Source organism: Gopherus evgoodei, chromosome 7, assembly GCF_007399415.2.
Source record: "Gopherus evgoodei ecotype Sinaloan lineage chromosome 7, rGopEvg1_v1.p, whole genome shotgun sequence".
Lineage (NCBI taxonomy): Eukaryota > Metazoa > Chordata > Testudines > Testudinidae > Gopherus > Gopherus evgoodei.
Window position 1 is genome coordinate 129,108,352 of NC_044328.1, and position 26,711 is coordinate 129,135,062.

General features: G+C 40.9%; 1 protein-coding gene across 3 annotated transcripts in view; it reads left to right on the top strand.

The window, feature by feature from the left end:
* Positions 1 to 26,711, top strand: part of C7H3orf67 (chromosome 7 C3orf67 homolog) — a 205,600-nt gene that overhangs the window by 121,913 nt on the left and 56,976 nt on the right. For all 3 annotated transcript variants that reach the window (XM_030569153.1, XM_030569155.1, XM_030569154.1), the window contains 2 exons: positions 3,297 to 3,628; positions 13,973 to 14,380. In XM_030569153.1, coding sequence (XP_030425013.1) covers positions 3,297 to 3,628; positions 13,973 to 14,380 — 740 coding nt within the window. The remainder of the gene's footprint in view (positions 1 to 3,296; positions 3,629 to 13,972; positions 14,381 to 26,711) is intronic.

Below are 26,711 nucleotides of genomic sequence, written 5' to 3' on the forward strand. Positions count from 1 at the left end.
ATAGAGGGGGTGGATTCTTTGGGATGGTGGGTGCTGCTAGGGTGTTGGAGGAAGGCAGTGGAGCTTCAGTTCCTTCCCTCTGGTCACACAGCATTCTGCTTCAGGGAGATGCCTCCTGAAGATGGTAAGGAACGCATGAGCTGCGGAGTCAAGGCAAGTTGCTCCTCATCATCTTTAGGCAGAACTTCCATGAAGCAGAATAGGCCTGGGCAGGAGGTGAGGGAGAATAAGAAGCTGTAGCAGAGCAGATATGGGGAAGTTGTAGCAGCAGCAGAAGGAAGCAGGGTGTCTAATTTCCTTTCCTTATTCTGTCTCCATGATTCCTAGCAGCCACCTGACGGTGATTTTGTTGCAGTCCCCTGCTCATGCAACCCGTGTCAGATCCCCAACTTCCAATTTGAGAAAAGCGATCATAGTCAGTGTGCCTAGCATGCCTGCTTGGGAGCTGATGCCGCTGATCCCACAATCCATCTGTAAATCATTCTGGATATTAATTTTGACAAGTTAGCTCAAGTAGGTGAGATCGCAGCCCAGAGGTCTCCTCCCCAGGGCACAGGGACCAAGAACTGGAATTTGGGATTCCAAGATTAGTGCTAACTGCAAGAAATTGATCTCAGAAGTTATTTTTATTATTTTAAGTGGTGGCCAGATAAAAGTCTTCTTTGTATCTCCTCTAAATTATCAAGTTAATTCAAAACTCATGTAAAATCACAAGCCATCAAGAAATAATGAAGAATTGTGGTTGGTTGAAGGGGACCCCGGGCACACCCCTACTAAGTGATAGGGACTAGCCCACCTCCACAAAGAGAGAACTTATTCTCCATTCAGAAAGTTAGGTTGGCAGTTGCTATTAACGGTAATAGTAATAGCAACTCTTCAGTCCCCAGGAGGGGGTCAGAATGTATTTACATGAGCTGGGAATGTTGTGCTGGAGGGCAGAGGAGAGCAAATCAGCATTCATGATAGCCTTAGAGAGTGTTGCCTTAAAGTATTTAGTTAGGGCAAGATATTTCTTGATTCCAAAAAATCACAAAATCAAATCTGGTGTTGGAAAAAAAAAAGTCTCAAAATATCTTTAGCTCTAGAGCATCTTGACAACAACCTCTTGTGAAAAATTCATGTAATTTCAGTATTCTTTTGAGGGCTTTTTTAGAAAGAATGATTACTTTAAACAATATAGTTTTTAGATATATACTAAAATGTAGTGACTATCTCTAGAAACTCAGAAATGATTCGTTAGTGCAAGATGATTAGTACTATAGAAAAGTAGAAAGAAAGTTAGTGTTTTCTCTGATGGCTTCAACGTACAGCTTTGAGTAATGTCTAGCATTAATTTCCACTTATGTGACAGAGAAAAATGTATGCAGTGTTGTTGTAGCTCTGTTGGTCCCAGGATATTAGAGAGAAGGTGGGTAAGATAATGTCTTTTACTGGTCCAATAAAAGATATTACTTCACCCACCTTGTCCCTCTAGAGAAAAATATGTTATCAGATAATCTTGAAGTATTTTAGGTTAGCACAGAATGGAGAACTTTTTTTCCCCAAAGACTAATACCAGGTGATCTCATAGACATGTGTCGGAGCAGAAAAGTATCATACTTTGCACAAGAGACAAAAGGACCCCAGAGTGTTCTCACTTATTTGACATGGCTCCTGAAAGAACAGTCTAGATTTTTTAAATTTAGATCAAATTAAAGAGATAATTTGGGTAGTCATCTCACATAGATGCTACTATATCTTAGATCCCTGTTTTGTTTTGTTTTGTTTTTTGCCATTTACAGATGTGCTATTTCTACATAATTTCTAGACAGTAGACTTTTTTAGGAAATGGTACTTTAGATTACCTTGATTTATAGGCCAGCCTTTATCAACTTGATCTAAAGACATTATTGAAAAATGTCTTGGGCTTCTGAATCTCATAGGCTATGGTTTAAAGAGACTTTAAGACAATCTGTCCTTGAACAAAGCGATTTATTGATGTACCAGGGGCAACTAATGTACAAGACAAGTAGAGAAGTAGTTGGTATTAATCCCCCAACTCCTTTGGCCAGTTTACTAGTAGAAATTACCTTTTAGAGTTAGGTTCCAACGCCACCTCACCTGGAGTCTTGTCGAGCTAGGCCCTTCTTTTGTTGATAGCCAATTTGAATAGTACTGCAGAAATCACAGCAGGTATGGAGCAAACCAGTCAGAAGATCATTATTTCTACAAGGTTGCTATTCATTCTGGATTTCTCATCCAATTTTCTTCAGCTGCTTTAGTCCAGAAACTGAGGGTTTCCAAATAGAGTTCCTGTAGCTGCTCCACCTGAGCCCGCCTGAGCGGGTAATTTGAATATGTTGTTAAATTATGGAGAGTGGCTTGAATTCCATATTAATAGTCTAATCCTTGTTATTCTTGTTCAGCAGTGGCAAGGCATGTTGCTGCTATTTAAAGGGCTACTTCAGCCTTATAGTTTTAGAACTTTATATTGAGGTTTCTATTTTTATGTTGGCGATGATAATGCTGGTTTATGAAGCCAGTGAGTTTAACAGTAACTTATCCACACTACATTACATTTAATGAAGAGAAGAGAGTGTTGCATACTTGAACAATTCTCCTTATCTCATATGCTGAGATTCACCTTAATCAATCAGATTGACACTTTTTTCTCTACTATCCAAACAGTAAAATATATCTTAACAAGGTGAGTGTAAAAATGGGCTTTTCATGTTTACACCATTTTTCAGCTGAGCTGTAGTTTCATATTTAAATTTAAACCAGTCTTCTGGGCCTAAAACAAAGTATGGGATTTTAATGGAGGTGGGAGTGGCGAGGTAAATAACTTTTTGAACTTTCTGCATAGCACGTGTGACTTTTCAGAAAATCCTATTCACAAAAAATGTCTATTTCAAAAACACCATCAATAACAAAGTACAATAAATATGCTGTAATGGAACTACATAGGATTCTTAATTGCTAGAGAGGTGTTAATTGTAATTTCAGATTTGTAAATTCCTTGCATATTATTACAACTGAAAGACTATGGCCTGCAAATTAATTGCCTGGAGCCGTGACCAGTAAAACATTTTGTTAAATCTTTGGCACTCTGCAAGTTTACTAGAGAGCAGCATGACTTTTTTCATGTCTGCTATATGATCTGGTTTCCATCTTTATAAGCATAAGTGGGATAAAGGTTTTTCCCTAACATCTATTTGCTGTATAACTTTGATATTTTGATGCTGTAGAGAGTTTATTTAAATACTATATGCTAAAATAAACATTTTAATAAGCATCTAACCTTTTGTAAATTTCAGATGACTGGATATTTCCTGAAAATAGCAGTGACAGTTTTCAGATTGATTCCAATGGACAGTCAGTAGCTACCCACAATACTTCCTGCAGTAATTTATCCCTGCCACCGAATACTGAAGTTGAAAGTGAAAGCAAGCAAACAGGTGAACACCAAATAAGCCATAAAGAGATTTTCACATTTTCATCGAGGCCTCGATCAGCTCCTCATGGGAAGTCCCCGAATATGTCGCCAGAAGGCTGCATGTCTCCTTTGGATTTAAATGAGGACAGTGATGGGTTCTGTAGAGGAGCCCAAATGGAAGATGACTTTTATGGAAGTGACAGCAATGAAGAGGTGAGCCGCTTTATACATGCAATACTCGATAAAGCACACTTCATCCTAAAACTCTTGAGGGTGAGATTCTGCCCTCAGGCTCATGATTATACAAGGGAGTGAAGCCCTCCCCACCCCATATCCTCTCCCGTTCAGCAGCAAGTTAGTCTTGCTCAGTTTGTGTCTGTGGGTGCAGGGGAGAGTTAGGAAGCTAGAGTTCTGTCCAGTTTGCAAGTTGGGCAAGGGAAGAGGATTAGAAGGATTCACCCCTCCCCATCACTCACAACCTACAGGGCTGAGCCTAAGAGTTTAATCTAGCTCTTTATACATTTATACAAAGTATGCATGGGAATCACTTTTCTCACCATTACTTCAGAATGCAGCCAAAACAGCTCAATGGTTTAAAGGCACTCAGCAGCACTGCACCAGCGTTTTAGGTAAGGAAGTGGAAAAACACTTCTTACAACAAAAATTACAGGGGAAGTTTCAAGTTGGCAGCATGTGATTTAACTATGCTGAGATTTGACAAGAAAGCTGGGTCTGACGCTTGATTTCACTCACTGGTCACCACTTCAGTTTTACATCTCATCTGAAATGTGGTAATGCCATGTATAGTTCTGGGTTTTTATTCTGTTGCAGTGTGAAAAATTTTGAGCACTTGTAGTAGTGAGAGAAAATAAAAAAATAATCAGCTTCTAATATATTTATAAAAATGAAGCAGATTGTCATGTCAATGAACAGTTGCATCAAGTTGTTATGGTAATTGCCTTTATTAACATTCCAGTCTATTTCATTTTTAATTAAAGAACTGTTTCTTATCATTCTAATCTTTTTCTCACAGACTGGGAAGGAAGTACAACAGAGTTATGTGACAGCAAGACAGATGAAACTTTGCAAAAATACTGTTCCATTCCTCCTGGGAAATTATTTTACAGATGCTAACTATAACCAATAGAAAATCTCAGAGGTGGTTGGGGTTTTTTTGTATATTTTGTTTTCTTTTCACCTTAGACCTGTCAGACCTCATTATTTCAAATATGGTCCCAGAATTTCAGGGTTAAACCAATTAAAGTTGAGATAATGAATCATAAACAATGAGGGGGTCTTGTCTCTACCATATGGTGTCTGTTTTGGAACTCTTTAAAATCCATAGAGATTTTCTATGTCAATTATGTTCAAGAAAAGTCAGACTGGTTACTAACTGAAGCTGGATTAAGAAGACAGTTCTAAAACACATCATTATGGTAAACTTTTCCCTGTTTTGTAAATCTTGGTATTTGATTCCTATGCACTTTTATAACATATGTGTGTATAACACAATGAAGAGAAATTCTTTTCTTATTCAATTTAAACCAAATTGATTGCAGGACTAATATATTCCAGTTCAAATATGTTTTCAATGTACAGAACCTGTGTTTCTGCCCACTCTTATTTAATATTTTGTACCACCATAGTGCTTAAAAAACTTCTAATCCCCTGGTTCTGCGAGATTTTGTGCTTTCTCACACCTTTGACGTTAATATTAGTGGAGAACACATGGCACTGCTCAGGATCAGGCTCATAGCTCTTTATATAATGTGAAATAGACCTGAGGACATATGGCTAACAAGAGTGTAATGAAGGAAAATTTCATTTATTTCTCATGTATCCTTGAGCTTTCAGTTCATATGCTAAAAGGCATCGTTGGCTGCACTTGCAAAGGCCTTACACTCAACTTAATAAATAAGGTGGGTGAGGCACTTCTGTGTTTGTATGTCTGTATGTAACACATGAACTTTGAATGCCACTTCTGTAATTCAGGGAATGTTCTAGGCATCAGTGGCAGAACTCACTGATTTGGGGAAAATTGAGAAACCAAAAAGAGGGAAAATGGGGGACAGTGGAGCCACTGCCATCTGATTATCACATCCCCAGATAATTGCACAGGTGCTTGAAGCTGTAGATCAGTGGTTCTCAACCAGGGATATGTATACCCCTGGGGGTACACAGAGGTCTTCCAGTGGGTACATCAACTCATCTAAATAGTTGTCTAGTTTTACAACAAGCTACATAAAAATCACTATCAAAGTCAGTACAAACTAAAATTTCATACAATGACTTGTAAAGACAAATCACATGCCTCAGAGGGATACAGTAGTCTGGAAAGTTTGAGAACCACTGCAATACTCAAACAACTGATAGGTGGCACCAATTAATGCTTTGTAACATAACAATGTCCTGCTCTTCCTGTAGTTTAACATGTTAACACCCTGAATGTCTTATCTCCCAGGCAAATAATGGGGGGAAGAGGTAATGGGAGGTGTGCATACAACCCTTGGCATGGGGTCCACTGGTAAAAGGGAAATGGGGAGAAAGGGGGAGAATGGGGTTGCACACAAAGCCCCTGCCATGAGAGGGAGAATGGGGAACCCTGGCATGGGAGGAGGAGAAATTGTGGGGAGGTGCAGGGAGTCCCTGAAACAGAAGGGTTCAGGGAGCATGTGTGGTGGAAGGGAGGTATGCAAGGCACCACTGTGGTGTGCAGTGAGCTTAGCCTAGAGACACTACAAAGCATTCAAGCCCCTAGTCCTATTGACTTGTGTGCAAAGTTACACATGTAAGTGTTTGCATGATTAGGACTTAATACTATAGGTAAAGGCTTAATTCTTAAATATTTCTGAATACTGAACAAAATTATTAGCTTGGTAAGGTGAAGGTAGGTTTCAACATTTCATGTAATCCTGCTTCATACAACATTGCTAAATTTAAAAACACCTAAAAGAGTGTGTGCTCTGAGAGAAATTATATGTGATCCAAAAGCTTGCAGCCACGCCATTGTGTTTGATCTTGTCTGTTCTCATGAAATAAGCAGGATAGGAGATTCTAGGTCAATACTTAGATGAGAGCTCACTAAGGGACTCTTAGGTGCTGGAGGAGGTGTGGGTGATGTTTCAGTGTCACTCTCAGAGCCTGTACTTAACCATTAGAATCCTAGAATCATAGGATATTAGGGTTGGAAGAGGCCTCAGGAGGTCATCTAGTACAAAGCAGGACCAAACCCATCTAAATCCCAGCCAGGGCTTTGTCAAGCTGGGCCTTAAAAACCTCTAAGGATGGAGGTTCCACCACCTCCCTAGTTAATTGTCTGCTCATGCTGCTGAAGGTGCCTTTTTGTTCAACTGAGATAGAAAACAAAGGGCTGTGGTCATTAAAATCCCATGTCATGTTCATAAGAAGGGAAGTTCTCTTTCCTAAGAAATATAGTATCATTTGGTTCCCTATAGTAACCCTAATAGCAACTGTTCTCACTGCCCACAGAGACATACCAATAGTTATTTTTTACTTCCAAAGAGTGAGTCTAACTTAAATACAGTTAGAGAATTCTATGTGCTGCAAAATGTTTCTCATATCATCATAATCATGTTTTCTGAGGTGTGTGGCAATCAGTTAGCTGACAGGTGCATGTACAATTATTCATGATCCCTTTAGAAACTGGAGGTTATCCCTTCCTGTAGGGAACACAAGATTTTAAATATTGTATAAACTAAAAACTACCATATGCCGGTAACTACAGAGAAGGACTTTCAGTTCATTTATTATCTAATGTGGATTACGTTAAATAATGTCAATATGACAGCTAGCAAAGCACTACATGTACAATGCTAAAAGATCATTTAAAATAAACAAACCTACATTACAATAACAGTTATAGTTTTTGCTTAATTTCACTACAAATTTACTAATTCAGAGTTAAGGCTTTCTTTCATGTGAAAGAAAAGCCAGTGAACTAGAAAATTATTTAGCAGTTATATTTTGCTTGTATTCTTGCACTAATGTATTTTATATTACTTCTGTAGTCAGCTGTATATTGATATTCTAGGTGCTCATTTAATTTTTCAAACCATTCTCTAATTTGCACTGCAAAAACAGACTATAGAAAAATGTTTTATAGTGGGCTGTAAAGTCAAGCCTTCCACACCTGATCCTAAAATAGGACACGAGACTGCTGACTTATAGTACCCGTTATATTAGCACAATCTAAGACATCCTTGCAAAATCATCATAAATATTTCTTAACCCCAGGACAGTATCTGTTCACCTGACTTTGCCATTATTATAATAACAAAATGATATTTACTCACCCTGTTAAGCTGCATTTTTGCAAACCTGCTCTAAAAATATCTTGAACCTGATATGCTGAAGATACTAGATGTTCACTGTTTTTCGATATGTTTGAAAATCACATTTGGTAAATTTATATCTAATTTTAAAAGTCACAGAAAAATATAAATACAAATAAAATATATTTCTTATCTGTGGGTTCCATGACTTCTAGCCTTCTCTTTTTAGGTTAGTTGTTTTGGGCGTGTCACTTTTGATTGCTGTGTACTGTGCCTGGTATTTTGATTCCTCGGTTTGTATGATTTTATACTCACTAAGATAGATTTACTGAGTGCACCTATGATGTCAGCTAATACCATCACAACAGGATAAGTAAGCCAACTATGATAAATTGCTTTTTTGTGGAAAAAAAAATTTTTCCAGTCATGTTTATTTTACAGTTGGATTATAAACTCATCGACATGTGAAGCCAATATTGGCAGATAGCTGGGTATTAAGAACAGACTGCTAAAATAATTTTCTGTTTGATAGTTCTTATAGATTCTGGCTTCTGACCTCTCACCTTGATTGAAACATTTGGGATATACCAAGCAGCAGGGGAAAATGATGCTGGAATACGATATAGCTAAGATAGAAAGAAGAACGTTCCCCCTTTCCTAAAATTACTGGCATTAACTGATTTGAGGACCTTCACTTTGAAGCATCTTCCTGACAAAGAATGTTTCTGCTGAGGAACGAAGGTCAAGCCTGTAGTTCTTTGTAAAGAGTGAAGCTTCTGCACTTCTGTGCCGTCCAAATGTCTCAGCCTGGGAGAGAGGTCCATTCCAGAAAGGAAATCATCAGGTCACAAATTTTCCACTTTAAACTCTAGGGACCAAATTCCGATCTCACATCAGAGTAAATTTGGAATCAGTGGAGCTGTTCTGGCTTTATACCAGTGGAAGGAAAATCAGAATCCGGCCCCAAAGATTGTATGTTTACAGAAGGGAGTTACGTATTTGTGACTCAAGTAGTGAGTATCAATGCATAAAGACTCACTAACCTACAAGTAGGGCCCTTCATTTTTGCTTTTTATCAAAATCCTCCAAAAAATTCCCAGGTTTTAAAAAATCCAGTATTTGGAGTTTTCTGATTTCTACCCACATTTTGTACCGGCTTGAACTCAACGGACCCAGCTCCTGCCTCAAAGAATCCCTATTGGATGGCACAACATGCCCGCTGGTTGGTGGCATCTACAGCTGTGCAGTGGAGATGCGAGATGGGCAAGATTTCTGCCAAGGCTGCCAGACTGCTGCAGCGACAGGCTGCAGAGAGCAGAAGGCTGCACCCTGTGAGTGCTGGCCCCCTCAGGACAGCCCCAGGGTACAGACCCTGTCTGTCTGCCTCCCATCCTCCTTTCCCCCCACACACTGCAGCCATGAGTATCTGGCACCCGTATTCCCACCAGGCATCATCTCTTCCCCTTCATGCCCTGCCATGAGTACTGGGCACCCTCTCCCACCTGCTGCAATCATGAGTACCTAGCACCCCCATCCCGCACCAGGCATCCCTTGCCTCCCATCTGCTCCTCTCCCATGATAGACCTAGTGAGTAGCTGGGCCTAGGGACATGTCACCGCCCAGAAAGTAGCCAAGGGCTCCGAGCCCCTTCCACTTCAGCCACCAGACAGAGCCCCCATCCAGCCCCCCACCTGCAAACACATCACTCCAATCTCTTTGCAGCTGCAGAGGAGCACATGGTGTGAGCAGCGTCCCACCTGCCTCAGCTGATGTAGAGAGAATATTTCTAAATCTAACTACATCCAAGACCATAGAAGAATGAGCCTTGGAAAAGACACTTCGAAAAAGCTGCTGTGAGCCTGTGGGGTTCACCCTGAAGCCCCTTGTATCAAACACAACTGCGCAAGTCACCAACAGTAAATTGGTTTTGTTTGCATAAAGAGGATTAGAGATAATGATTTCATAAACAATGCACTCTTCTTTTTTTCTCTTCATTGCTTTTTTTTCTTCCCCCCCCCTCCAGTATTAACCCTGATAATATGTGCAATTAGCTTTTCATTGATTTGTCATCCGTTTTTTATTTTTTTGAAATAAACACTGATAAATTCCCAGGAAATTAATAAAATAATGCCAGAAATGAAGATCTTTACTTATGGAGCATGTGGGACCCGGGCCAAATGGCTTTGCTTTGAGCTAAGTTTCAAGGAGAAGTGATCTTTGAATCTCATTACACTGTGGGCTGGAGGCCACGAGACACTCAGGAGTGCCTATCCTTGCATAATAATAACTTTAGAGAACCTACCATGTATGGAACTTTCCCTTTTCTACCATCCGGAGGGAAATATTTGGTTTTGCAAATTAGTTTTCAAGCTGGAAAATGCAATCATATATAAATACCGTTAGTGGGTAGCTAATTAGTCATTGAAACGGTTAAGTGCTGTTATTAAACTGCCAGTCCCAAATTATCAGAAAACAGCAAAACAGCTTCTTATCTTGCTGCAACTTACCACAATAGACTTATTCTATATTTGTTCAAGCAGCCATACTTTCAAACTGACAACTAAATTCTAATGTATCTCTCTCTTCTGTCATAGACACTGTCTAATTAGACTCAGCTGTCGGCATCCGCCCATTCAGTCAAGCCTAGAGCAAAAGTCAGAACTCTTGCCCGTTTACAACACAGCATAACAACTGCAGTATCGTACAGCGCTATCCAAAATGTTTTGGATATAACAGATGACCTCATCTTCAGTTGAGTCAGGAAATTTTCTGCACTTGCATAATTAAAAGAGCCAGCATAATACAATTAAATAAGACAGTGTACTCTTGCAAAAGAGACTTTTTGACATTAACACTCTGGATACAGAAGACCTGTGCCCCATCTGCTCCTAGTAGGTGGCCCTCAACAGTCATTAGAATGATCTTCTTAAAATTACAACCCAGCAAGAGCAATCAATTTTAAGTATCCAGAAATTATTGTCCATCTGCATGTTCTTTCAAGGAATGTAGTACAGCAATAGACATACTAGCTCCTCGGGGAAAGCATTTGCATCTTCAGTATATATATGCTGTGCTAGAGTTAATCAGACAAACTGTATTGATAGTCCTGTTATTGAATATTTAACAAACAAAATGATTATAAAACCCAAGTTCAATAGATAGGTGGGAGAGATTTAAGTTTAAGTTATATCAGGATTATCCATTTGTCTCCAATATGTGAAAATAATGTGACATTTCCTTTAATAATCTGTTAAATTACAGTAATGTGACTTAATAGTGCAGGTTTACAGCATAGGTTTTAAAGTAACTGTGGTGTGGCAAATAAAAGTCTGGAAAAAAGAGAAATGTGTCTTTGTGCCTCAGTGAAATCCCAAACTAGGGAAATAAAGTAATATTTACAACCTTCCAAAATGCATGTAACTTCAGCAGTAACACAAACAGAATGAACAAAAGCAGCATATTGTTTATAAATTTTAAAGGCATTTCATATAACTGTAAATCTCATGTTGTGCACATAAAACCTGCAAGAAAAATAAATATTGTCGAAATGACTACATGTGTGAAGTTTCAGATTTCTTCTATAAAAATAGTGCATATTAATCTCTTTTCCAGTTATTTGCTAGCTAGTGGGGTCAGTGATGCTAAACTAAGATATTGTTATAATCAGAGTTTATTTTCATTTACCCTTCCTTATACATCCTGTACCTTAACACAAAGAGAGAGATTTTCAAGGTGTTAAATGGCTTATGCCATGGAATACATTAATAAAATATTGTGAAGTGTTGTGGATACATCCACAGCTCATTGATTCATGCAGGCGTTTTACAAATCAAATTTAGAAAGGTTAGCCTGAATGCATTACATTCAGCCTGCTTCTCTCATAGTGCGGTGGATTCTGTCCTCCTTAATGCCCTGTTTGCTTCCCTGCATGTAGCTCCTATAAGCCTTAGTTCAGAAAAAAAGCATATGCACATGCTTAACTTTAAGCTTGTGCTTATGTCCTCTAAAGTCCATGTGCGTAAAGCATGTGCTTAGGTGCTTTGCGGAATTGGGGCTGTAATCTGATTTTAAATTGAATTCCACCCTTAAATAATATACATTATTATACATTTGGCTTTCACACATCTTTCAGGATGAATTGGGAAGACTGGTGATTATGGAAAGCATATAGAACATTAATGTTTGCTTTCATTCAACTGTTTCAGGGTTTATGTACTTTCTCATAGCACTGAGCTGATTTAACACATCCTCATCATAACCTTCACTTTCTTATATTGCTTCCAAAAAGATGCTGGATGATAAAACAGGGAAATAGGAGCTGTCTGTACAGAGATTGGGGAAACTGAGCACATTCTAATTGCATTTTTTAAATTTATAGTCTGAGGAGATAAAAGAAAACCTTGCAGCCAAAAGGTCTCCAAATTTATTTCCTGCTTCTGTTATTTACTTTAACACTTCAGTGTTTTATATTTGCAGCTAACCTACTAATCTGCTTATAAAGTGTCATGTACATTTACAGCACTATATAAAAAGGTTTAATGAATAATATAGGTCTCCTTTTTTCTGGATTTTTATCCTTTAGAATTCTGTTTTTAAGGGAAAATAAATACTTTGTGACTTGAGCACCTTTGATAAAAATATTAATGAATAATTGATTGTTCTGGTCTCCATGTGGATGTGGTTGCTGAAAAGCTGCTTAGCTCATTTTATAGGGAAAGCCCTGTGTGTGATTGTGGGGGACGAGAGGAGAGACGATTCTGCCATAACACTTTTTTCTTTTATATTAAGAACAAAATCATACAATAACAACAAAAAAGTAATTGAGAAAGACCTGTATGTAATCATTATCAGGAGCGGCGCCAAGGTTTTTGGCACCCTAGGCAGGGGTCCTTCTGTGCTCCCGGTCGGCTGCAATTCGGCAGCGGGGTGGGGGGCCTTCCGCGCTTCCTGTCTTCGGGGCACTTCAGCGTCGGGTCCCGGAGTGCGGAAGGACCCCCCGCCACCGAATGCCGCCGAAGACCCGGAGCGCGGAAGGACCTCTCGCCATCGAATTACCGCCGAGGGCGGCAAAATGCCGCCCCCCCAAATCCTGTCTCCTTAGACGACCACCTAGCGCCAGCCTTGATCATTATCCTCTACCCACAAACTGTTCACTGCTCATGTCTTATGTAAACCCACTCAAAGAAAATGTAAAACAAAATAAAGCAATAGGAAAGAAGTGTATTCTTCATGAAAATATATAATACAGTGCTACTATCTTTGTTGGGAAGATTGTTGTATAATGAAGAGTTTTCTTTTAAATATGAATTTCCCCTTGTAGGGTCTAGTCCTGCTCCCAGTGAACTGAATGACAAAACTCCCTTTGATTTCAGTATCAGCAGGATTGGACCCTAGAAGGTGAAACATGCATATTTAAGAATGCAACGTTCATGTTGTAGCCATCCTTCCAACAAATAGAGTAGTGCTGTGTTGTGCCTGTGGGGGAGAGGAAGTGTAACACCTGATTGGATAAGGATGGGAGGCCTCCATTTTCCCCTCCCTTGTGTCACTAAGGACCATGGGGTGACCATACCTAGTTTACCCAATCTTTCCTCCTCCCATATCACTTGATTTTCTGCTTGCTGTTTATTTTTTAGTTGAAATTTAAGGGAACATCAGAAGTGTAGTTCAGGGATGTTTTGTATAGACCTTGTTTGGAAGAGGAATAATAGGTTCATAAAGTATTCTTAAATGTTATTTGCTAAATGATTTTTTTAGTAACTTTCAAAGAAGGGCAAGGTGATTTCTTCAAACAGATATGTTTAGAATTTATATACACTATGTTAAAGTGTCACCTACCACTACAGTAGTCAAGTGGCTATCAACATTATAGACTTTTCTGCCTTACATCCATGTTATTGGTCAGCACGTTTGTAAACCACATTTCACTAAGAAGTATATTTATGATGTGCAGACTTTTGGGGTTTCCAGCAGTCTGAATTAGAACAGGAATTTAGGCCTATGTATTCAAAGCATGCTGTCATTTTGGGGTGCCTAAGTTGAGGTACATAGACCTGATTTTTGTAAAGGTCCTGAGCACCCAACGCTCCATTCTCCTTCACTGGGAGCAGGAGATGCTCAAAATCTTTGAAAAATCTCAAGTTAAGCCATCATAATTAAAGAGCAATTTTGAAATATTAGGACTAAATATTTGCAAACAGATCTTAAACTTAAGTGGAGGGTAGTTTCCTCTCAAAATCACTGTTGTTTTCTTTCCCAAATTTAGGATGACCCCAGTGAATTCATCCAAAGTGCTTCAAACCTCAGGACCAGCCACAGTACATCAGGGTCATCTGATTCTGCAGTTTTTAAAGTGATCCCATTAAAGGTGATGTCAGGAAGTCCTGAGCATTGGAAGTATAAAGAATATAGCAAACATAGCCACCTGGAAACACTATCATCAGCCCCACAAGATTTGGTTACGAAAAAAGTAGATCCTGATAATATTCCAAGAAGCTGGATGCCTACCCCCTGTCTTTCTCCAACTGGAAGTAAACCTGAATTCTCTAAGGAAAGCCCAAGCACCTCTGGAAAAACAAAGGATACATCAGTGAGTCAATTAAGAACATCAATAAGTAAAAAGTCCCTCAAGGAAATCTTGAGAGAGAATTCAAGTCTGAAATCTGAGACTACTGTAAGTGATTTTGCTTTGGAATTAAATGATTGACATTGTTTGAACAGAAAGGCTGTAACAGGGTCGGGAAGGAATTTTCCTCCAGGGCAGATTGACAGAGGCCCTGGAGGTTTTTCGCGTTCCTCTGCAGCATGGGGCACGGGTCACTTGCTAGAGGATTCTCTGCAGCTTGAGGTCTTCAGACCAAAATTTGAAGACTTCAATAACTCAGACATAGGTTAGGGGTTTGTTATTGAAGTGGATGGGTGAGATTCTGTGGCCTGCATTGTGCAGGAGGTCAGACTAGATGATCATAATGATCTCTTCGGACCTTAAAGTCTATGAGGGTCCAAACCTATACCAATATATATCTAATCGATTGGTTTTTAGTAAGGGTTTTGACACAGTCCCACATGACATTCTCACCAGAAATGTCTAGGTGAAATTACTGTAAGGTTTGTGCACAACTGATTGAAAGGTCGTACTCAAATAGTTACCGATGGTTCATTGTCAAACTGGGAGGATGTATTTTGTGAAGTCGAGCAGAGATCAGTCCTATATTATTCAATATTTTCATTAGTGACTTGGATAATAGAGTGAGAGAGTATGCATATGAAGATTGCAAATAACACCAAGCTGGGAGGGGTTGCAAACACTTTGGAGGACAACATTAGAATTCAAAACGATCATGACAAATTGTAAGTAGGCACCGGCAAAACGAGGACAGACACATGCATGGAAATAAGTGCCAGGCTGCAACTTTTATTAAACCTTAACAAAGGAGGGGGTCCTACCAGCCCAACTCCCATATTCTCCTATACCCGGCATTTCATTGATTCTAGTGCAGGGGTACATATATGGCTTCATACCATATACTCCATAACGCATGGTAGGCTCTCTTCAGCCTCACCCCCTCCCCCAGGTCTCTGCTCTCTGAGTCCTAGCACTCCTTATGAGCCCAAGGCCCAACACCAAAATCCCATGTCTTTTACCTCTGGGAATCGTTCATTTTATTCTCATAACCACACTGGAAATTGGCCATGAGTGGCAACGAATAAACATCTCTACCCCGGTACCTTGGTTAGGTAATAAGTGCGTCCCTGCTTAACCCACTGTGGCTTGAAGGTACTGCAAAGGAGGCAAAAAAAACTCCCTGGTCTTTTGCCAATTGGGCCATGATTGGTTAGACCTGCAGCATCTGTCAGGCCAGGTTCCCATTCCTAATGCAGGTGGGTAGAGCGGGCTGCTGGAATGGACTCAAACGAGGCTTCACATGGTCTTTAATGCTGGGCTAAATCCTGGCAGCAGCGGAATGCTGGCCAGTCAGCATCCCTCTCTCCTAGTTGGCCAATGGGTGCCAGAGACTCCTAGGGAGAGGAGCTACCTATTGTCCCTTGGCAAGTGTCTCTCTCCCTTGCTACTGGGGCTGTCCCCCTTTCACCACTGGCCCCGTCAAGTTCCCCCACCCATTCTTGCAGATGGGTGGCATTTGGAGAATTGATCTTACTTAAAACAAGATGAAATTCAATAAAGATAAGTACTAAATACTTCCCTTAGGAAGGAAAAATCAAATGTCACTGCAAAATGGGGACTAACTGGCTAGGTGGTAGAACTGCTGAAAAGGATCTGGGAGTCATAGCGACTCACATACTGAATATGAGTCAACAGTGTGGTGCAGTTGTGAACAAGGCTATTGTCATTCTGGGGGTATATTAACAGGAGTGTTATACATAAGACCTGAGAGGTAATTGTCCTGCTCTACTTGGCACTGAGACCTCAGCTGGAGTATTGTGTCCAGTTCTGAGCACAACACTTTAGGAAAGCTGTGGATAAACTGAAGAGAGTCCAGAGAAGAGCAACAAAGATGACAAAAGGTTTAGAAAACCGGACCTATGAGGAAAGGTTAAAAAAAACCCTGGGAATGTTTAGTCTGAGAAAAGAAGACTGAGGGGGGACCTGGTAACTGTCTTCAAAGGTGTTATGGGTGGTTATAAAGAATATGGTGATCAATTGTTACCATGTCCACTGAAGGCAGGACAAGAAGCAGTGCGCTTGATCTGCAGCAAGGGAGATTTAGGTTAGATATTAGGAAAAACTTTCTAGATATAAGGTAGTTACGCTGTGGAGCAGGCTTCCAAGGGTGGTTGTAGAATCCCCATCATTGGATGCTTTTAAGAACATATTGGACAAACATCAGTCAGGGAAGGTCTAGGTGTATGTGGTCTTCACAGGGGGCTGGAGTTGATGACATCTTGAGGTCCTTTGCTGTCCTACATTTCTATGATTCTATACATCATTAGTATCAGTTGAGAAATAATAAAATAGTATATTTTTCATCCAGATATATGCAAAATATATTTCACCACATCAGTGTTTAAAAAGAATATTTCAGTTCCCAAGTTTGGGTTCTTAAAGTTGCATTGCATATAAAATAGCACTGTACCTATAAACAGAAATCATTGAGGTTTGCAAACAAAAGATAATAGGCTCGAATAGTCATACAACTCAAGTTCTCAAAGTGTGTGAATTACAAATGCAGGCATAGTTTTGGTCAGAAAGACTAGGAAGGAAAATTGATAGAGTTTCAATAGCAATCTACAGGAAGAATCATAAGAAGATCACTAGTCTGTGCACTTCATCGTCTCTCTGCAGCAGTCCTGAACAGTAATCAGTGATCTGACTGAAGGGTAACGGTAAGGCAGTGCCAGAGACTAAATCGCCAGGCTACTTTGGGGACTGTGTTCAAGTCCATCAAATTGATTTTTTTTCCCATGTGGTTTTATTTTTTTCCCTCTTGTATTCTCCTTATGGCCACAGGCAGTGATTGGGGAATAAATTAGCCCATTTCACACAAATGACAGGACATTACTTAAGAGTTAAGGATTTTCTTCCCAAGTTATATGTTAAAAAGTCTGCTTTGAATAAGAATTAGAGTTTTACTTTCAAGCACATTCTATAGGCAGCAGATCAAAGAGCATGTTCTTATGACACCCTTTGGGCAGTGTCATACTTTGCTATTTGGAATATAAGGCTTCTTTTTTTCCCAGCTCCTGGCCCATCCTCAATCCATTATAAATGGGCTGCACTTCTTCCTGAATTTACTGGGGGTAGTCCAGACATGTTACTCAGTCTTCTGGGCATGGCCTCTCTCCTTTCTTCATCCACCAGAACTTCTGTCTCTGGAGGTGAAGATGTGACAGTGGCACAACCCTCCTATCTGTCATATCTAAAACCCAGCTATACAGTTGATTTAGGGACTATCTATTTTCTAGTTCCTGCCCTTCACAGAGTCACAGAATCTTTCATGAGGGCATCTGTCTATTCCCACTTGTGGGATCTGGCACTCCAGTGTCAAGTTGCAGAACTGCCTTAAAAAGCCATCTCTGTTGGGGGGGCAGGGTTGCTCACAAGGGATCTTGCAGGAGGAGGGTGGCAGTGTCCCATGGTGTATAAGGCAGTGCCACCTCCCCAGTCAATTCAGTCCTTCTCCCTATTTGCAAATTCCTAATGTCTTCTAGCGTGCCAAGCTATAGGGAAAAGGAGGGCAGGTAGTATGAATGCGCACAGATTACTCTGGAAGAACAACAGTTTCTGCTAAGTAACCTCTCTTGTTTGAGAATCTCTTTGTGTGAGATTAGCAAGCAGTGCTATACCAGGAAGATGATAGATGAGTTCTAGCTAAATATGGATGTCTTGTTATTATTTATTATTTTTATTACCAAAGACCCCCTAGTCATTATGCTAGGTACTGTACAAACAAAACAAAACAGAACAAAAATATAGTCCCTACCCCCGAAAGCTCTTGTGAAATGGGTCTTTAAACCAGGATATACTTCATTCCTTGTTACATTTTAGCTATGTTCTGTACATCTCGAAATCCAGTGAGAGGGTCTCTGATCAGTAATGAGTTCTCCCTGGCATCTATCCCCATATGCTACAGCAGGGGTTCTCAAACTGGGGGTCAAGACCCCTCAGGGGGTTGCAAGGTCATTACATGGGGGGTCGCGAGCTGTCAACCTCCGCCACAAACCCCGCTTGCCTCCAGCATTTATAATGGTGGTAAATGTATTAAACAGTGTGTTTAACTTATTAGGGGGGTCACACTCAGAGGCTTGCGATGTGGGGTGTCACCAGTAAAAAAAGTTTGAGACCCACTGTGCTACAGATAACTTGGATTGGTTAAAGAGCTTGGTCTTTTCCAGGGACAGACAGAATGGCCTCTTTACATCTAGGTTAGAGAGGCAAGTTTCCCCTGGGTGGGACTGGGGACTGGGGAAGAACACAGAGAGAGAAATACATTGAGATAGGAGGAAATCCGAGACCACTGTAGTTGTGAAGCTGAGATGGGGCCTCAGGATGACATTGTCCTTGTGAACCTCAGTATAAGGTGCAGTGGCTATCCAAGCACAGAGCTCACTCACTCTTCTATCAGATGTAACTGCAGCAGTTGACAGAGTACAAATCAGCAGTTAGGAAATGCAGACAATTGATGAGGGGAGCTAAAGGCATCAGTGAAAAATATATGGCCAGTAGTCTTAAAGATAATAATAAAAAATTCCTTAAATATATCAGGAACAAAATCAGGAATCTCCTCACATCATTGTGGGAATGAATTTTTTGGAGTATCTGATAAAGCATTTGTAAACCTCTCCCATTTATCATTCACATTTTTATGTTTAAAATTTTCTACCCATTCACTTTTGTTCATTATCTATTTCAGCTTCAGGAAATGGTTCCTTTTAATGCACCAAGTATGTCTATTACTGGTCAGAACTGTATTCTGCTTGCAAATAAGTTAATTAGCTCATGATCACTTACTAGTGGCTTTAGTTTTAGCCCTTGCTCCGTGGCTAATAGCCTTGTCCATTACATCCATCTGTCTGTTCATGGCTTTTAATCTGTACATGAATGAAATAGTGCACACTCATGTATGCCAGCTGGTCCCTTCAGGAGTCTTAGTTTCTTCTAATGTGTAGCAAAGTGCCTGGCATCTGTGGCCAATAGGCACGTGACCCATTGTTCTTACAGCAGGTCATCGATTCCAGATATTCCCAGCAGGAAAACTAGTGGATCCCACAATAGCTGTGCTGAGATAATATAGGAACAGATAGATTCCCCAAAAGGCTGTTTTAGTGGTATTCCCACTACGTGTGGGCAAGGAACCTATTGCTCCATAATTTCTCTAGCCCTTCTGGGGTTATTTGTCCTATATTGTTTTCAGACTCCCTGAAGTGATAGGCTATTGGTATAAAGTTTTGTAATGCCTTTTCTGGAATATAATGCAGATTGTGGACTTTTTTTTCAAAATATCTTCCCAGTACATCTTTGTAATTCTTTTTCTATAGTCCTTTCCCAAGCTATCATGTACCATAGATCCCAGGACCAGAAGAACCCATTGTGATATCTAGTCTAAACACAGGACATAAAACTTCCCCAAAATATTTTCTAGAGCAGATTTTTTTAGAAAAACATCCAGTCTTGATTTTAAAATTGCCAGTCATGAAGAATCCACCATGCCCCTTGGTAAATTGTTCCAGTGGTTAATTATTCTCATCGTTAAACATTTACGCCTTATTTCTGGTCTGATTCTTTACCTTCTGTTACTTGACAGCTACCTTCTCTGTTTCAGACTCGGAGGGCTTTCATGCTAAAAGGAGGTGAATTCCTTTCTATGACTAGCGCTCCTGTACAAGAATCTAAATCTTAAAAAGACCTAAATCTCTCTGTTTTTTTGGCTCATATCAAACTTGCAGAGTGTTGGAATTTAAAAAATATCATTCTTCTTTGAGTAGTGGCTCTCTGGGTGCGCCAGTGTAGCTGTGCTTGCATCCCTGTGCTGCTGATCAGAGAACGTTGGTAGCAGTTAGGTCTTACCACGATTCTAGCCAGTGCACACGGGCCCCCTAACCCCCCTCAGTTCCTTCTGCACGGATGGGGCAACACACGCTGGGCAACTCTCTCCTTCCCTGGGACAGAGACCTTCTTTATGCCTTTCCTCCATTTCCCCTACTGTTGAAAGTCCTATTGAAAATAAAAAGAGAAGGAGAACATGTCATACTGAATGTTCCTATTTTGCCAAAATAGACTTGGTACCATTACCTGTCACAACTCGCAATGTGCCCACTGATCTCTCTCCAAACTAGTCCATACTTCTCCTCGCAGAGTGAAGGATGTACTCTACATCCCAACCTGGGGATTCTCCGCCTCAGGGCTTGGCTCCTTTATGGTTCCAACATATAGAAAGCTCCTGCTTGGAGGAGGTACAAGAGGTATTACTACACAGTAGAGCAGGGGAGGGCAAACTACGGCCCGCGGGCCAGACCTGGCCCATCAGGGCTTTCAGTCTGTTATCAGGGTTTTCAATCAATGTTATCAGGTTCACAACATGACATCTCCAGCTGGTATTTGCACACTCCCGAAGGTCGAGCTCCACATCAGTCACCTTCCTCAGGAATGGCCCTATCTCAGAAACCTATAGAATGGCGACTTGGGCATTATTCCATCCCTTCGCAGGAGAGTATGCAATCATTGGGGACTCCGCCTCTCATGCCATCTGTGGCTCCATGGTATTGTCGTCTGTAACTGACCGGACTCTGAAGCCCCAGGCCTCCAGTGGGGATACCACTTGGGAGTCACCTACAGTGGAGCACCTATAGCGACACTACTCGAAGAAGAAGAAGAAGAGGAAGCTACTCACCTGGTTCAGTAACCATGTGTGTCGCTATGGGTGCTCGACTAGCCACCCTCCTCCCCTCTATTTCAGAGTTCTTGTCTGTGACTGCAGTAGAGAAAGAACTGAGGGGGGTTAGCCCTCGCCCGCTGGCTAGCCTCATGGCGGGACACAAGGAGAGACAGCACATGGGCCTAACAGACACTGCTACCAAAGTTCTCCCTTCAGCAGTGCAGGGATGCAAGCACACCTACCTTGGAGCAGCCAAAGGGAGACATGTCTCCAAGAACCATGGTTACTTCCTCTTTCATGGTCCTGACCCTCTGTAAGGTGGACTCAATGTGACAAGTAAAAATGGTAGCACTCAGACAATGAGCACATGTAGTCACTGGGGCACTTCAAGTGCAGTGAAAGAGAAGTCGTGGCTAAAAAGAGAAACAGCTGAAAAAACAGGACAGCTACATCGGGGGTGGAGAATGAAAAAACTGTGCTAATTGTCCTTCTTCCCCAATACCTTCTTGCTGCAGCTGAGAGTCAGAGTGATAAGCAGGAGAAAGTTGTGTAGGTCCACAAAGCACATTGGGGCAAACTGAGGAATCTTGTGAGACTGTTTTTATTTACCTGAAAATTTCTTCCCACCAGGAAGGTTTTTTCAAATTCTCAGTGCCCCATAAAACAAGTTAATTTCTGCAGCTTAAAAAAGTACATACGTGTTTTTCGTTGGCTGAATTGGTTCGTTTTTAAACATGGAAGGGAAGAGCTGTCATTTTTCCTTTGCTCTCAGATGTTTGATTACAATTTCAAACAGAATGCTCAGACTCTTAATGAGAGTACTCTTGTGTGTAAAGTTACTAACATGCATAAGTGTTTGCAAAATGGATGGGGTGGTATATGGATGGCTAAGATGATTTTTTTTTTATTGCCACAAAATATATGTATAGCGGATCTGACAGACTTACTATTATTTATTATTGTTTGCATTATTGTAGTACCAGGGAGCTCTAGTCATGGACCAGGACCCCATTGTGCTAGGTGTTGTAAAACAGAGAACAAAAAGATAGTTGCTCCCCAAGAATCATACATTCTAGGTATAAGACAAGAGACACCAGATGGATACAGACAGAAAGGGGGAGTACAATGAGACAATACTCATCAGCATGATAGGCAGACTTATGTGTGTAGTATTTCATCAAAGTTTGAATGTATTTTTTCTACTCAGAAGTCTTTATTTGGTAGTCCTCTGCTGCTTCTCTTTGTGGGACTGCTGTTTCACATTGTGTCCCAAAATTGAAAATATGCTGATTCGCTTTCAGTATTGCCTTGTTTCACCATTAGAGAACAGGCTCCATTAACAAATAAAATCTTATATTTTTCCTGATATTAGAGTATTATAAAAATATAGATCATTCCAGGCATTCTAAAGCTAATAGAGAATCATAGAAATGTAGCGCTGGAAGGGACCTCAAGAGGTCATCAAGTCCTCCCACAGCCCTGAGGCAGGACCACGTAAACCTAGACCTTTCCTGATAACATGTTTGTCCATGTTTGTCCAACTGTTCTTAAAAACCTACAGTGATAAGAATTCCACAGCCTCCCTTGAAAGCCTGTTGCAGATCTTAAATACGCCTATCGTTAGAAAGTTTACCTAATCTCTCATTGGTATCTCCCTTGCTTCAGATTAAGCCCGGTCCACTTGCTTTAGATTAAGCCCGTGGGCAGGGAGACAATTGATCACCATGTAAGGCATACATTTTTAACAGTGAGAGTAATGAATCTTTGGGATGAAATTGGATGCTCTAGGAGTTATTTTGGGAGTGGTCTGTGGCAGTGATGCTCAGACAGAGGCTCGTGAGCCAAAAGTGGCTCTTTAATGTGTCTCCTGCGGTTCTTTGCAGCACACGTGTGATGAAACCGTCCTCTTTATAACAGCCCATAACATATGTGCAGACTGTTATTAGGTGCCCTGCATTCTTCTTTTCTCAAGACGAAAAAACCTGGGAATGTTTAATCTTTTCTTGTAGATCAGGTTTTCTAAACCTTTGTTGCTCTCCTCTGGACTCTCTTCAGTTTATCCACAGCTTTCCTAAGGTGTAGCACCCAGAATTGGACACTTTACCCCAGCTGAAGCCTCACCAGTGCTGAGCAAAGCAGGACAATAATCTCCCGTATCTTACATACAGCACTCCTATTAATACACCCCAGAATTATGTTAGCCTTTTTCGCAACTGCATCACGTTATTGACACCTATTCAATTTCTGAACCACTATACCCTCAAAATCCTTTTTAGCAGTAGTGTTACCTAGCCAGTTGTTCCCCCTTTTGTAGTTGTATAGTTGTGATTTTTCCTTTCTAAGTGTAGTGCTTTGCATTTGTCTTTGAGTTTCATCATTATGATCTCAGACCAATCCTGTAATATGTCAAGGTTGTTTTGAATTCTAATCCTGCCCTCCAAAGTGCTTGCAACCCCTCCCAACTTGGTGTCATCTGCAAATTTTATACGCATACTCTCCACTCCGTTGTCCAAGTCATTAATTAATTGAATCGTTCCAGACCCAGGATGGAAGGACCCACAAGGTACGTCCTCCCAGTTTGACAGCAAACCACGGATGATTATTCTTTGACTACACTGTTTTAACTAGTTGTGTATCCACCTTATAGTAATTTCATGTAGTCCACATATCCCTAGTTTGCTTATGAGCATGTTATGTGGGACTGTATTAAAAGCCTAACTGAATCAAGCAGGGATGTTAAATGTTAACCGATAAGTATTCATCTCACTGTTAATGTTTTAAATCAGATTGGTAAAATAATTTAGTGACGTAATACCTGATGTGCACATTAAAAACTCTGCAGCAATACCCGGGGGGCACTGGAGCTTGCAGAGCTCTCGCAGCTCGGGGCACCGCTGGATCAGCCTGTGCCCGGCTGAGAGGACACCGCTTGGGGCAGCCCAGCAGCCCTCCACTCCCCCGACTCTGCTTCTCTTGCAGCTGGCTGCAGCAGTGGGTCTGCCCAAGGTCACTGGATCTGCCGGATCATTTGGCTATGCCCTGGCACCGCTGGTCTCCTGGCAGCGATCACTGAACTAGCTGCACTAGGCTGTGCCTAGTAGCTGGGAGAGCAAGGGGTGGGATCAGAGCACGCCCAGCCATGCACACGCAAACAATCCCCCAGCCCGCTGTACTGCACCTCTGAGGAGAGACAGGCTGGGGCTCCCCCACCCCCAAGCCATGGGTAGATTGTGAGATTGTTAACGATTAAACAGTTAACCGATACAATGTTTATAGTTTAAACAGGTACTTTTTTAAACGATAGTTGCATCCCTAAAATCAAGATGTATCATATCTACTGCTTCCCCTTATCACCTAAGCAAGTAACCCTGTCAGAGAAGGAAATTAGGCTGATTTCGCATGATTTGAGAAGAGAGATGATTTGAAATTGACTTTTCTGTACGTTATTTTAAAGTCAGACCACAAACAGTCCTAGAGCTAGGAATGTTTTTGCATTGTATACCCCGAAAACCTGGCCTCACGCTGAGTTTCAGCAAAACATACTGGAAGGGAGACATTGCTAAGTGTAACCAGACAGTCCCATTTTCATATGATTGTCATTGGTCACTGTTCTTTATGTATTCCATGTTGAAACATGTTTCAGTGTTCTGAGCATCCTAAAGGAAGTGAAGTAGCTTTATGATACAGGTAGTTTCATGTCGAAATGGGAGTTTACACAGAAGCAGTCTCTTCTGTTCACATACAGAGCATGGGTAAAAATGGTTAAGCAACTCTTAATGAAATTGATTTGAAAACTACTTAGTAAACTTTAAGGACCTGGTTGCTTGCAATGTTTTATTCATGTTTTAATAGAGTTCTCTATTATTATATTCAAATATTTTTTAATTAAGAAAAAGTACAGCCCTCTGGGTAATATTGAAACCATGTAGATAGCTGGTAATTAAACTTTTCCGCACGTATAACTGCATTCAAATAATACTGAATAAATCACATGAACCTAGTACAATGCAAATGTCATTGGGCTTTGGCTTCCTCGACCACGGGATGCCGTTTGAGGAAGGACTGCTAGGAACAGATGGCGTTCACCTTTCGAAGCGGGGAAAGGCCTTATTTGCACACAGATTGGCTAACCTAGTAAGGAGGGCTTTAAACTAGGTTCGACGGGGACAGGTGAGCAAAGCCCACAGGTAAGTGGGGAACAAGACCTGGGAGATGGGTTGGAAACAGGAGGGAGCACGGGCTATAATGGCAGAGAGGAAGGAGGGTCAGGGCAAAGCTGGGAGGCAAGATCAAACCAGTATCTTAGATGCCTTTATACAAATGCAAGAAGTATGGGTAATAAGCAGGAAGAACTGGAAGTGCTAATAAATAAATACAACTATGACATTATTGGCATTACTGAAACTTGGTGGGATAATACACACGACTGGAATGTTGGTGTGGATGGGTATAGTTTGCTCAGGAAGGATAGACAGGGGAAAAAGGGAGGAAGTGTTGCCTTATATATTAAAAATGTACACACTTGGACTGAGGTGGAGATGGACATAGGAGACGGAAGGGTGGAGAGTCTCTGGGTTAGGCTAAAAGGGGTAAAAAACACAGGTGATGTCGTGCTGGGAGTCTACTACAGGCCACCTAATCAGGCGGAAGAGGTGGATGAGGCTTTTTTCAAACAACTAACAAAATCATCCAAAGCCCAAGATTTAGTGGTGATGGGGGACTTCAACTATCCAGATATATGTTGGGAAAATAACACCGCGGGGCACAGACTATCCAATAAGTTCCTGGACTGCATTGCAGACAACTTTTTATTTCAGAAAGTTGAAAAAGCTACTAGGGGGGAAGCTGTTCTAGACTTGATTTTAACCAATAGGGAGGAACTTGTTGAGAATTTAAAAGTAGAAGGAAGCTTGGGTGAAAGTGATCATGAAATCATAGAATTTGCAATTCTAAGGAAAGGTAGAAGGGAGTACAGCAGAATAGAGACAATGGATTTCAGGAAGGCGGATTTTGGTAAGCTCAGAGAGCTGATAGGCAAGGTCCCATGGGAATTAAGACTGAGGGGAAAAACAACTGAGGAAAGTTGGCAGTTTTTCAAAGGGACGCTATTAAGGGCCCAAAAGCAAGTTATTCTGATGGTTAGGAAAGATAGAAAATGTGGCAAAAGACCACCTTGGCTTACCCTTGAGATCTTGCATGACCTACAAAATAAAAAGGCGTCATATAAAAAATGGAAACTAGGTCAGATCACGAAGGATGAATATAGGCAAATAACACAGGAATGCAGAGGCAAGATTAGAAAAGCAAAGGCACAAAATGAACTCAAACTAGCTATGGGAATAAAGGGAAACAAGAAGACTTTTTATCAATACATTAGAAGCAAGAGGAAGACTAAGGACAGGGTAGGCCCACTGCTCAATGAGGAGGGGGAAACAGTAACGGGAGACTTGGAAATGGCAGAGATGCTTAATGACTTCTTTGTTTCGGTCTTCACTGAGAAGTCTGAAGGAATGTCTAGTATAGTGAATGCTTACGGGAAGAGGGTAGGTTTAGAAGAGAAAATAAGGAAAGAGCAAGTAAAAAATCACTTAGAAAAGTTAGATGCCTGCAAGTCACCAGGGCCTGATGGAATGCATCCTAGAATACTCAAGGAGTTAATGGAAGAGGTAT